Source organism: Medicago sativa, chromosome 6, assembly GCF_051527215.1.
Source record: "Medicago sativa cultivar Bolivia chromosome 6, Bolivia_mono, whole genome shotgun sequence".
Lineage (NCBI taxonomy): Eukaryota > Viridiplantae > Streptophyta > Magnoliopsida > Fabales > Fabaceae > Medicago > Medicago sativa.
Genome location: NC_140754.1, coordinates 44,879,378 through 44,891,800, shown reverse-complemented (window position 1 = coordinate 44,891,800; position 12,423 = coordinate 44,879,378). Strand labels below are relative to the sequence as shown.

The window sequence follows — 12,423 nt, the reverse complement described above, 5'->3', positions numbered from 1 at the left end:
TTCTTGTAGTTTCTGACAAAGATACTTGAGTTTGTCTTCATAAGTTCTACAAATGAAGTCAAAACCTCTAAGTCCTTCCTCAGAAACTTTCAGATCCAATATAATCTTTTCTTGTTGTTTCATTAAATCAACATATTTTTTTTTTAAATCTTTCAACTCATTGGTTTTGTGTTCAAAGTGTGTGAATAGCTCTTTAAGTGATTCAATAAGTTCTTCTCTGGGAATTTTAGAATATACATCATTTTCATCCTAAGAGTCTGTTTCAAGTTTAACTTCTGAAGTCACTGTAGCTACTAATCCAACTGCCACATTTTCTTCGTCTCCAACTTCATCCTTGTCAGACCCTGACTCACTGTCCAAATCTTCCCAGGTGGCCATCAGACTCTGCTTGATCTGTCTTCTGCACTTGTTGGATTTGAAGGCTGATTTCTTGGATTTCTCCTTTGATTTCTCTTTCTGAAGATCAGGACAATCAACTATGAAGTGTCATGGCTTCTTGCAGTTGAAAAAACCTTTTTGATCTTCTTTTCTTGAGCCTTTGCAACCATTGCTTCTGCTGAAGAAATTCTTGTTCTTGCTAGCTAGCTAGATACTGAAATTTGTTGGAGAGCATATCCATTTTTTTAACAACAGCGGGATCTTCATCAGACACTCCAGTAGGAGATTCTTCTTCAGACTCATTATCTTTGAGAGCTTTTGTAGACTTCCCTTTAGATGTTAGAGCAATAATCTTTGGTTTCTTAGAAAATTCACGCTCATTTAGACCAATCCATGAACCTTGAGAGAGCTTATAAGATCTTCAACACTTAGAGTGTTTAAATCCTTAGCTTCCTCAATAGCAGTAACTTTAGGTCTCCAACTAGCAGGTAAACTCCTTAAAATCTTGTTCACAGATCAAAAGCTACATAGCTTTTCTTCAGAATTTGAAGTCCAGAGACTAATGTCTGAAACCTTGAGTACATAACTTCAATGCTTTCATCATCTTTCATCCTGAACAACTCATACTGATGAACAAGCATAATAGCTTTTTCTTCTCTGACTTTCTTGTTACCTTCATAGTTTGCACACAAGGAAGCAAACATTGCTTTAGCCGTAGATTTGTCACTCATCTTCAGATACTTCTTGTGAGGCAAAGCAACAACAAAAATGCCTCTAATATTGTGATGTTTCCTTTACAACTTCTTCTGAGTAGCAGTGTGTTTCTTTCTATCAATAGCAGCTCCTTCTTCATCTAAGGCCAAGTCACCAACACCTTCTTCAAGTACATCTCATAGTTCTTCATCTAAACCCATAATGTAACAATACATTTTGGTTTTCCACCAAGAGAAAGTCTTAGGATCTCCATTAAAACTTGGAGCCTTGTCGTTGGAATCAGATGACTTTTAATCAGAAGTACTATAATCATATTGTATGACAGCACCACCAGAACTGGAACCTTCATCAGATGCCATGTTTTTCTCAGATCTTTTTCTGTTACACTGTTAAGTGCTAAGACACCAGAACCGAGGCTCTTGATACCAACTGAAGGTGAGAAAAACACAAGAAGGGGGGTTGAATTCTGTTAGCTTTTTCTTCTTTTTAAAACTAAGTCCAATGTTCAGAGTCTGATAGAGTTCAGAGTCTTATGCAGCGGATAATGTAAAGGGTGAGAGAGAAGAGAAAGACACAAAACAATTATACAGGTTCCTTCCACAATCCGGAAGTAGTCTTGTCCCCCTTCCAAGGAGAGTTCACTAAAATCAATATCTGATTACAATTGCTCAAGCAGAAAAGCAATAGACTTCAAACTACTCAAGCACAAAAGCAAGAGGTTCATATGCTCAAGCACACACGCAAGAGACATCTAAACAAACACAATTACACAGAAAAATGTTTAAGGTTGAACACTTCATATACAATCAGTGGTGTTCACAAATACAAATCAGATACAGACTCTTACGACTCTAGAATTTCTAAGATATGAAAGTTAATAAGAAATTTTAAGTGAACTTTGATGCATAACAATTTCAGCAGAGTTTTGGCACTTGTAAAATTGTTGTGAGTCTCTTACAATCTCCAAGTGTTTACTCCTTTATATAGAGGTGTGAAAGAGACGTTGTTGATTGCCAGCACATCAAAAGAGTCGTTGTTGAAGCTCGATAATCAAAAATGATTTGTTACTTGATTTGGTTATTGTCTTATGAGGGAACAATTTCAAATTCATTCCTTGATTAGAGAATAATCAGCGTAGACACAACTGTTATCTTGTACTACTGCAGACATGAGGAGTGGATTAGTTGAGGTAGTGGTTATACAATTGTACTATGTCCTTTTCCTGCGCTCTTCAGTGGATAAGCATCTAACGCCTTCTAATTCCTCTGAAATAGTCGTTGCTCCAGGCTTCTATTCCTTCTGCAATCATGTGTATTCAGAATAACTACTTTTAACTAACTTCAGCTTCCAGTCTTCAGACTCTCATGAACTCCAGCTTCTGGGGCTCTTCAGACTCTCTGTTGACGTCATCTTCTGGCAATCAGCTTCTGATGGTCTTCGGACGTTGTTATCTTAAGACTCTGTCTTCTAACTTGCACAACAAGCTTCTTTTGTAGATTCCATTGCTCTTATTTGTTCTTTCAGAGCCAATACTTGAGTTTAAAACTTATAAATTTTTTGTCTGTGGTCCTGCACACTTGAACAAATATTAGCATATCCAATTGACAGTTTTAATACCTTGTTATCATCAAAACTTAAGGTGGTAATGTTAAACACATTTTGTTCCAACACTTCAGAGTCCATGTCTTTCAAAAGCTTCATTGCTTTATAGTCCAAGTCTTCATAGTCCGAGTCCTTAAGAGTCTTGTATCCTTTAGAGTCTTGTCTAGAACTTCAGCTTCTCTCAAAATCCAATTGCTCTTAAGTGCTCAATGTCTTGTCCTTTCATAACCAAAACTTGATTTGACGCTTTAAATTTTAATTATATGGTCCTGCATACTCACACATTAACATATCAAATTGTTCTTTTATACTTTGTTAGCATCAAAAGTTCAGCTGCATTCTACAAAACCAATTTTGGTTCAACAATATCAAGTAGATCATATTCATGAAATTTATACAAAAATATAAAATCATTTAGTATGTCATTGAGATATATCAAAATTAACAATTTATGCACTTTTATACAATACCATTAATCTTTGTGTATCTCAAGAGCATATCAAATGATTTTAAATGTTCGTAATTTTTTATATAAATGGTTTATATGATATAAATCTACAATTCAACAGTAAAATTTTAAAAATATATACAAGTAAAACAATATTTAACCATATAATATTATATCGATGTAATTTAATCATTCATATACATATACATGTGCATGTAAACAAATACATTCCTCTGATGTGATCTTTACAAATAAAGTAGTGGCTAAGACATCACATGGCATGACAAATTGTGCGATCGATATGCCTGCATATTTAAATTTTCCACCCACTTTTTATGGTTTGTTTTCTGCTTTCTCTATCATTTGGTACTTTATATTTTTCAAAATAGAAAATTATGTCAAACAAGTCAATGAGTATGTGTAATTAAGCTATTTCTATTTTCTTTGGGTATAGCAAACCATTACTCGTTTTGTATAAATATATATATTTTTTAATGGCAAAGATTAATAATTATTTATTAGATTAATTTTTTTCTCTTTTGTTTTGGTTTCATCAAGACCTCCAACTTCTTATCTTTCAACTCAAATTAGTTGAGCTACCAAATTCCCTTGATAAATATCCTTAATAGCTTATAATTCGATTGATTTATTTGAATTTACTATTTACACACAATTGCGAAACTTTTTTTTGTTACAATTGAAACTATTTGACATTAATATATAAACAACTTATGACATATTCATAAATTGTTCAGTTTATTTCCAAAAACTCTAGATTGAATATCCCGTGAAACAATTTATATATGGCTTAAGAGGATCTAAGATCCAAAATGGACCTTCCTAACTTTAGTAAATTTTAATAATATTACACTTGTCTTCTACTGTATTATTATTATTATTAGTATTTTCATAAAGTTTAACTTTATTTTATTTTTGGGAAATGTTAACCAGTGCCCCGGGGGCACTGGTTAGAAGAAAACGTATGCATAAACATTTTATTTTTGCGCATAAAATAGATACATTATATTATATTTTTTTAATATATAGAATTGACAAGAGAAACTTATTGACGAAAATACTATTATATAGCACCAAATACGTCGTTGTGTTACTCCAAGTATAATGTCTTGGGCAGGCATGGCAATGGGGCGGGGTGGGGACGAGTTTTACCTGCCCCGTCCCCATACCCGATTCTCATATACTTACCCGTTACCCTACCCATACCCAGCGGGGATGAGAAATTGAATCTCATCCCCGTCCCCGACGGGTTCGGGTATCCCCGCCCCATCCCCATCCCCGCGTTGAATAATTTTTTTTATTAAAAAATAGAAGTTTTTTGGCATCCCCAAGAGCAATGTTGCAATATATTATCCAACAATGCGCTCACTTTAACATTTGTTAGACGGAATGATTTAGTTGATCTTTAAATATCAATGGTAGTTTTTATTAATATGACAATTATCAAACAAAATAACATGACATATCAACATAAAGTAATTTTTTACATTTGGGACGGGTTTGAGTATGGGTTCGGGGTGGGTACCTATATACCCGTTACCCGTCCCATACCCGTGTTTTGAAATTGGGGAAAACCCATACCCATACCCAAACCCAGTCAAAACGGGGAAAACCCGTCAAATTGGGTTTGGTTCGGGTAGGTAACCGCGGGTATGGGTTTTGTTGCCATGCCTAGTCTTGGGCTATGAGGTCACTTGGTTTGATGAATCTTCTTCAATCTTTGTGGTAATTGGTTCGAGACTAGAAGCCGGAAATATAAGTATAATGTACACTTGCATTAAATTTAAAAAGATTGTAGGATCTCTTTTGCCAACAACAACAAAAAAAAGTATTTGATCTTCTTGTTTTTTTTTTTGGTACAAGTATTTGATCTTCTTTAATCTATGCAACTATGAATTGAAAAGCAAGTTATAATATTTAAGTTAATTTGTTTGGTCAACACTCAACCACCAACGTCAGTTGGCAACTGGTACAAAATAAAATTGTGGAAACATTTCGAGTGACATGATTTGAATACATTTGTATTGACAAAATCATGAACGATTTTGTTTTTTCTAGGTCATACTTAATTTTTTTTTTTTCAATCTATCCTTCATTGAAAATAAATATCCAATATGTTCTACTTTCCTTTTTTTCCTTACATGGTGCCATCTGGGATGACACGATCATCCTTCAATTTCGCTCCCTCTCAATTGGCACCATCCTACTATTTTTTTCTTTTCGTTTTTCATTTTGTTCGGCTTATTAATTTATACTTCCTTCCTCATGGCTCCATCTCAGTTGGAACCAACTTATTAGATTTTTTTTTTTTTTTTTTTATCTTTTTGGCTGAAAATTTATTATATAAATAATTAATAGAAAAATCATATTAACTAATAGTAGATATTAGTCAACATCAGTTGGCACCAACTTATTAGATTCTTTTATTTTTCTGTTTATCTTTATGGCTGAAAATTTATTATATAAATAATTCATAGAAAAATCATATTAACTAATAGTAGATATTAGTTAACATAAATAATAGAAAAATCTCAATTTTAAACTATTAGATACGATAATTAGTTAATTACCATGAAAATTTATAAGGAAAAAATGAATCTTATATATATATATATATATATATATATATATATATATATATATATATAGGGAAATGCTAACCAGTTCCTCATGTCACTTGTTAATGAAGCAAATATAGTAATATTGCATTCGAACTTGTGCAGTGGCGAAGCCAGAAAATATGAATAGTGGGCACCACTATATATATATATATATATATATTATTGAAAATATAAATATATATACATCACGCTAAAGTAAAGAACTCGCAAGAAAATGTAATTGCAGTTTCTGACACTTCAATTTTAGAGGGTGTAACACAATGAATCGAAACGAAACAACATTGTTGAGCAAAATTTTTTGTTATCAATAGTCTGGTTTCTAGTCATGCCAAACGAAGTGAGCATCTTAAGTTTTCCATCAACACAAATTTAAGCTGAACAAATTAATAAAATATGTTCGATCTCATTACATTAATAAATAAATTATAAATGTATAAGACTGGAAATTTACAATAGAGGTTTAACCTTTAAAAGATCTCCTTAAAAAAAACCTTTAAAAGATCAACAATTGAAGAAGAAACTATAAGTGAGTGAGCTTTGTTGTTTGTATTGTATGTAATGGTTGTGTTTCTTTAAATGAAATTTGATTATGGATGTGAGACAACTACAAGTGAGACAAAAACAAATGTTTGATCGAAATTATGAAAGTGTGTGTACGGTGTCTATGTGACTGGACCAGAGAAGTTTCTAACATTTCAATTGGATGATTGATGAATGGGGTTGCTTCGTCAAAATTTCAACATATAAACATATAGTACCAAGTTATTTCGTGTAATTAATTTCTCAAAAAGTCTCTTAGAAATAGTTTTGATGAGAAGTAGTTTTGACCAAACTTACGTACTTCATAATTGAGCTTGAAATCCGAATTACTAACATTTTTTTTTTGACGCAAAAGATCTTATTCTCTTGGAAACAGGAGGATCAAACTATTAAAAGTGTAAAGAAAACTTATTTCAATATAAATTTTTTACTTGTTTTTTTTTATCATAAAAAAATACAATTTCGGAAAATGCATGCCATGATCAGTTAATATACACCACAAAATTTATGTTATTTGTCATGTCGCACCAATTATAGTTCGTTAGACTCAGCATGACAAAATCGTGGGGAAGACATGTTTACTTGTTGCAATCAATGGTATAAAAAAGTCAAATATATTTCATTGATTGGTGGGCACGACCTTAACTGTGGCTAGTGAACACATACACCCTCTGGTATAGTAGTACTTTGCTCTATTTTGTTTTCTAAAAGGGTTTTCGTATCACGTGGAAACAAACCCTAGTTAAAAAACATATTACGGTTTTCATTTTGTAATGCTATCAAGTGCTTTAAAGGATGTTTTAAAAAAAAAAAGTGCTTTAAGGGATTTGGTTTAGGAAGTCCAAAAAGAAAATTACTATTAAAATATATATTTTTTTTATAAATTTTTTACAAAATTGATTCCACACATTTGAAGACATAATTACTAATAGTATCTGATAGCACAACACATAACTTGCATCACAAGAAATCAAATAGAATGAATGAAAACTATAGAGAAAAAAATGGAATTAACGTTTGTAACTAACTTTAGGAGTACTTTAAGGAAAGTACTTTAGAAAAATAATGAAAACTTGTTACATTACAATAAAAATGTTCTTGAAAATAAAACATATATTATTTCAGGAGTACTTTAAGTATAAAATTATTAAAAAAGGTAATCTAATTAAGTTTGGTTATTATTTATTTATATAAGAAATTTGTTTATTTTATTTTTGAAAAGGTAATGTAATTAAAATTGGTACAATGATGATACAATGATGAATATAATTTTTTTAATGCAGATACCATGATGATACAACAATGAATATAATTTTTTAATGCAGATACCATGATGAGATGATAATGTGGTCATAGTGTTTACATTATGTACTCAAAGTGGGTGCACACTACACTAGACTAGGTTGGAGACCAATTAATTGGAAAATGATCAATGGACCCAATATTCATTCTACACCTCACACGAAGAAAAAACAGAGACTAATGTGATAGATATGATATGTTAGTTTTGTGATATGAAGAGATAGATAGAAAAAAATTAGGTGTTAAACGATAGAATTGAATCACCTCCTGCACCATATATGTTCTGCCATCCTCCTGCCCTAATTCAACGGCTGAGAATTTAACTAAATAAAAAAATAAAATATAATACTTCTTTTGTTCCTATATGTAAACCTCCTTTGCTATTTTCACATTTATTAAGAAAAGTTGTTAGTGTAATTAATGTGTCTAATTTACACCCTCCGGTCACTATTATAAGCAAAACTTTGCATTTTAGATTCATTCATTAAATGATGTATGTGGTCTATAATAAAGACCATATACATCATTAATTGAATGTATCTAAAATGCAAAGTTTTGCTTATAATAGTGACCGGAGGGTGTATGTGTTAATATTACCAATTGTCCTTTGTTTGTATGTGTATTAAATTTGATTTTTCATATTTCAAAATAAGTCAATAGTATTAATTAGGGGTATGTTTAGAAACAAAATAATAAACACATCTAGTAATTTGAAAAAAAAAAGGGTTTATATTTATGTTAGAATTTTTAGTCAAATGAGTGGTGACATGTAGGGACGTGGGAGTAGTTTAATAGAGAGTGAAACAAAGGTGTGTTATCCTTGAGTGCATCTTTGCTCCATTTCACTTTGCTCAATTTACCCCATTTGAAGACATGGATGTGTGACATGTGGAAAAAATAAAATCAATGGCTGTGATTAAATGGTTTGGAAAAGCAATTTTTTTAATGAGAAAAAATCCTACGCGCTCTCTACTCTGAAACAAATTCCACGCGCTTGCAAACTCTCCTTCTTCCTTCTCAGATAGCACCTCTCTCTCCCTCCCATCGCCACCGCCGCCACTGCCGCCGCCGCCACCGCACCTCTCCCTCCATCCACTGGCGCACTCTCCCCCCTTCTGATTAAGAAAGAATCCATTCCATAAAAAAAATTATTTAAGAAGAATTGAGTTGCTTCATTTCATGGATTATGACTTTGTTCTCTGCAAAGTGACCTTCATTGGATTAACGCTGGCTTGATCCAATAATAATGAATCTCAATTCCCAATTTTGGCAACTATGTAGTTTGTCCCTAATATGGAATCCATATGAATTTTTTAACACTGAGCTAAACGATAAAATCTCCATCTCTTATTATTTGTGCTAACTAATGGATGGGATAAGATGTGAATTACTGCAATTGCAAACTATCTGATGCGCTGCATATTGTTCTCACTGTAAGGTGCTAGGTCACACTATACTACAATGCAAAAGACTGAATTCTGAAAAAATGCAATATGTTAAAGAGATTCATCAGACCAAATTTCAATCTCAGCATGCTAAGTCAAAAGTGTTCAGGTTCTGAAGAAGTTTTGGGGGGATGAAGTGGATGAGGACAGCTTTGAATCAGACTTTCCCACTGACAACACAGATGGAAGCAACAAATATTTTGAAGAAAACTTGGTTAAGGCCTGCTCCTCCAAAGCTAGCAAGCAGCAAAAGAAACAAAAGAGTCCTAGACAGAAACAGGACAATAGTAAGGAAGGGATCAAGACACATTCCAAAACACATGTTCTTTCCCATAGCTCTACATGAGACTGATGCATATCCACATTCTCATCACAATGGGGGAATAACCCTCCATCTTTTATTCTTCATTTGTTTCTTATAGATGGTTCTGGTTTGCCTTATTATAGGTTGTAATGTGATAACTTTTGTCAAGGGTTCAGGCCCAATCCTGTCAGTTTAATGCTTTTCATTGCTTGATCAAAAAAACAAAAACTATCTGATGCGAGCCTGAATCAAGATTATACTGATACAACAACACCAGCTCAAGGAAGTGCAATTGTCCATATTTTACGTTCTTAATTTCTGAACCCATACAAAAGAATTCATAATAAAATGAAAATGCTTGATTCAGTTTGCCCCTTTATGGTGGTTATGGTTGACAAGGCTTGTTTTAGATGTTATTAAAATTTTATGTTGGTCTTGGTTTGTAGCTGGAGCTAGAGTTAAAGATTGTTTTAATGTGCTCTAACCCTCTGTCCTGTCTTCAAATTGATTAAAATTATATGAACATACATAATTAATCATAGGTGGTTCTCCTTCACTACTCGAAATTTTCATTGATACGCATCACTACTCGAAACTGATATATTTCCCCTTATGAACAAACATATTTCTTGGAGTACATCAGTACTCGAAACTGATATATTTCCCTTTCTTTCCATTGATAGGCATCACTATTATGATAACAGTGTTAGAAAACAACATTCTGAAGTCGCAGCATTGGTTTTTTTAATTAGTAACGTCGTCGTAATTGGAATACTTCAACTAATGATAACACCGCAATTGAAAATACTAGCAGCGCATAATATCATAAGTAATAAAAACACCGCAACTTGACAAACGCAGCTGAACAGAAATTGAAAATAGCAGCAGCACATAATATCATAAGTAATAAAAACACCGCAATTTGACAAAAGCAGTTGAACAGAAATTGAAAATAGCAGCAGCACATAATATCATAAGTAAAAAAAACACCGCAATTTGTCATATAATGATTCAGGTTTTGAATTAAGGTCTTGGTCGAAAACTGTAAAAGCTGTTAGCAACATGTTGCAAGGCCATGACTCTTAAATCAGCACCCTTACAAAAACACCTATAAGTGTCCACAAAGGTAACGACATAGTAGAAGGAACAAAAACAGCCCAGCAAATAAAAACCAGGAACAAAAACAGTTCAACAGCCAATCGAATGTGAATGTATGTGTCAGCTTGACTTGGTTATGACTCTTGGATTGTAGCTTGATGTTGAGTTCCATTGCCAACTTGACTTGATTGTGTCGCTTGAACTGTAGTTTCTTGCTGCATAATGTAAGAAAAGATAAATAAATAATATGGTTTCCTACCGGTAACGACTTTACTAAAATTTAATACATAGATAAAAACTACTTACCGGTAACGACTGTACTAAATTTTCACCAGATCTCTTTCTCTTGGAGCACATCTTTGTCTTTTTATCTTTTTTCTCAATCCAAGATTTATATCGCTTTTTCCGCTTGCGTGAACTTTCTCGATTAGCTATGCCTTTTGCCATACCAACAGTGTCCACATTGTCAATTTCATCATTTGCAATTGATATGGATACATGAACCATGCCCCCTGATTCTCCATCCACGTACTTTTTGGCCAACATATCATCAATTATTTTGCTGGACTCTTCATAAACTTTGGACAAAAATGTGTAAGTTTCATGAGTTTCTGAAGCTTTGTTGGTTAACTTAACCATTCGAGGACATAACTCATTGTACCGCTTCATGAAATGGGCTTTTATGTCTAATTCAACATGCCTCCCTTTCCAATCTTGATCACTTCCCAACCTTGCATTTCTTGTCCATCGCTTAAGTATATAGGTTTCAGGAATTAACTTAATGTTCATGACATCTAAAACTTTCAAAGCATGACTGCATAAGATGCCATGTGTCTCAAATTTACGACAATCACATGAAACTTTTTGTTCCATAGCATTTCCCATAACTATCCTCTCCGTTGGATTATCATAGTTTGTGACAGCATACAAACCTTCTTTCAAATCTTTTACGCAAGCGTCTTGATATTCTTCATATTCCTCTTGGAACTCCTCAAATATTCTAGGAGTGTAAACATTTGCAGCTTGTATGAGCATACGAGCCTTCTTCATTTTCAATCTAGGCAGCTTATGTTTTGACTCATATTCAGCTTCTTCATTTCTTGTGATGCTTGTGTCTCAGATATGCGTCGATGAGAGCGAATCATATGAACATGCTCAGGTTGAAGTTGGTGGTTATGTTCAGCTATAAAGTCAACAACTTTATATTTCTCTATCTTCCGATCGAGTGAAATAACCATACGCGCCAAACATCCTGTTCTAATTTCTGCTCTAGGCTCCCCTTTTGGTTGACGTCTTTTGTCAACACCTCATACACCCTCTTTGTAGCATGTGAATCTTCTTGAAGTCAAAACTCCATCAACTCTGCTTTTATTTCCATATTCTCGACGAATACCAAATCCAATTCTTTTACTATACTCATTATAAAAGTCATAAGCCGCTGCCTCAGAATCAAACTTCATTTCCAAGTGAGGTACATTGTTGGCAATACTTCCTTGTCCGTGTTGCACATTTTGTTCATGAATGTTGTTAACCAATTTATTGACACAATCTGAAAAAACCAAAATTTACAATTAAGGCCACCATAAGTGACGATTTCAGACATAAACTTACATGAATATATGATAACAGTGTTAGAAAACAACATTCTGAAGTCGCGGCAACTGAACAGAAACAACATAAACAGAAACAACTGATGATTTTTTGACAACAATTGAACAAAAACAACATAACAGCAAAAAGCCACTAGAAAACTTAGACTGCATAAGAATTTGTTGACCATAAAGCTATCTATTACTATTAAAAAAACATTGGGGGAAAGGATGGTGATTATATAAAGTTACACACATAGTGACCATAAAGCTATATATATGTATATCATGTGAGTAATGATGCATCACGTAAGTGAACCTAGAAACTAATTTTTCATCAACACAGTAAAACAACATCATGTAA

At 33.1% G+C, this 12,423-nt stretch overlaps 1 protein-coding gene across 1 annotated transcript; it reads right to left on the bottom strand.

The window, feature by feature from the left end:
- Positions 1–10,337: 10,337 nt before the first annotated feature.
- Positions 10,338–11,975, bottom strand: LOC146915435 (protein FAR1-RELATED SEQUENCE 3-like). Its single transcript, XM_085716416.1, has 2 exons — positions 10,777–11,975; positions 10,338–10,685 (listed from the first exon to the last, which is right to left on the bottom strand). Exons 1-2 carry the CDS (start codon positions 11,518–11,520, stop codon positions 10,605–10,607), a joined length of 825 nt encoding a protein of 274 aa, XP_085572542.1. The 5' UTR covers positions 11,521–11,975; the 3' UTR covers positions 10,338–10,604.
- Positions 11,976–12,423: the final 448 nt, after the last annotated feature.

Bases quoted from the DNA above. Each gene is read 5' to 3' on its own strand.
- LOC146915435 (XM_085716416.1), bottom strand. From the start codon at position 11,520: ATGAAGAAGGCTCGTATGCTCATACAAGCTGCAAATGTTTACACTCCT. The intron at 10,686-10,776 runs GTAAGTAGTTTT...TACATTATGCAG, and splicing joins ATTTAGTACAGTCGTTACCG to CAAGAAACTACAGTTCAAGC.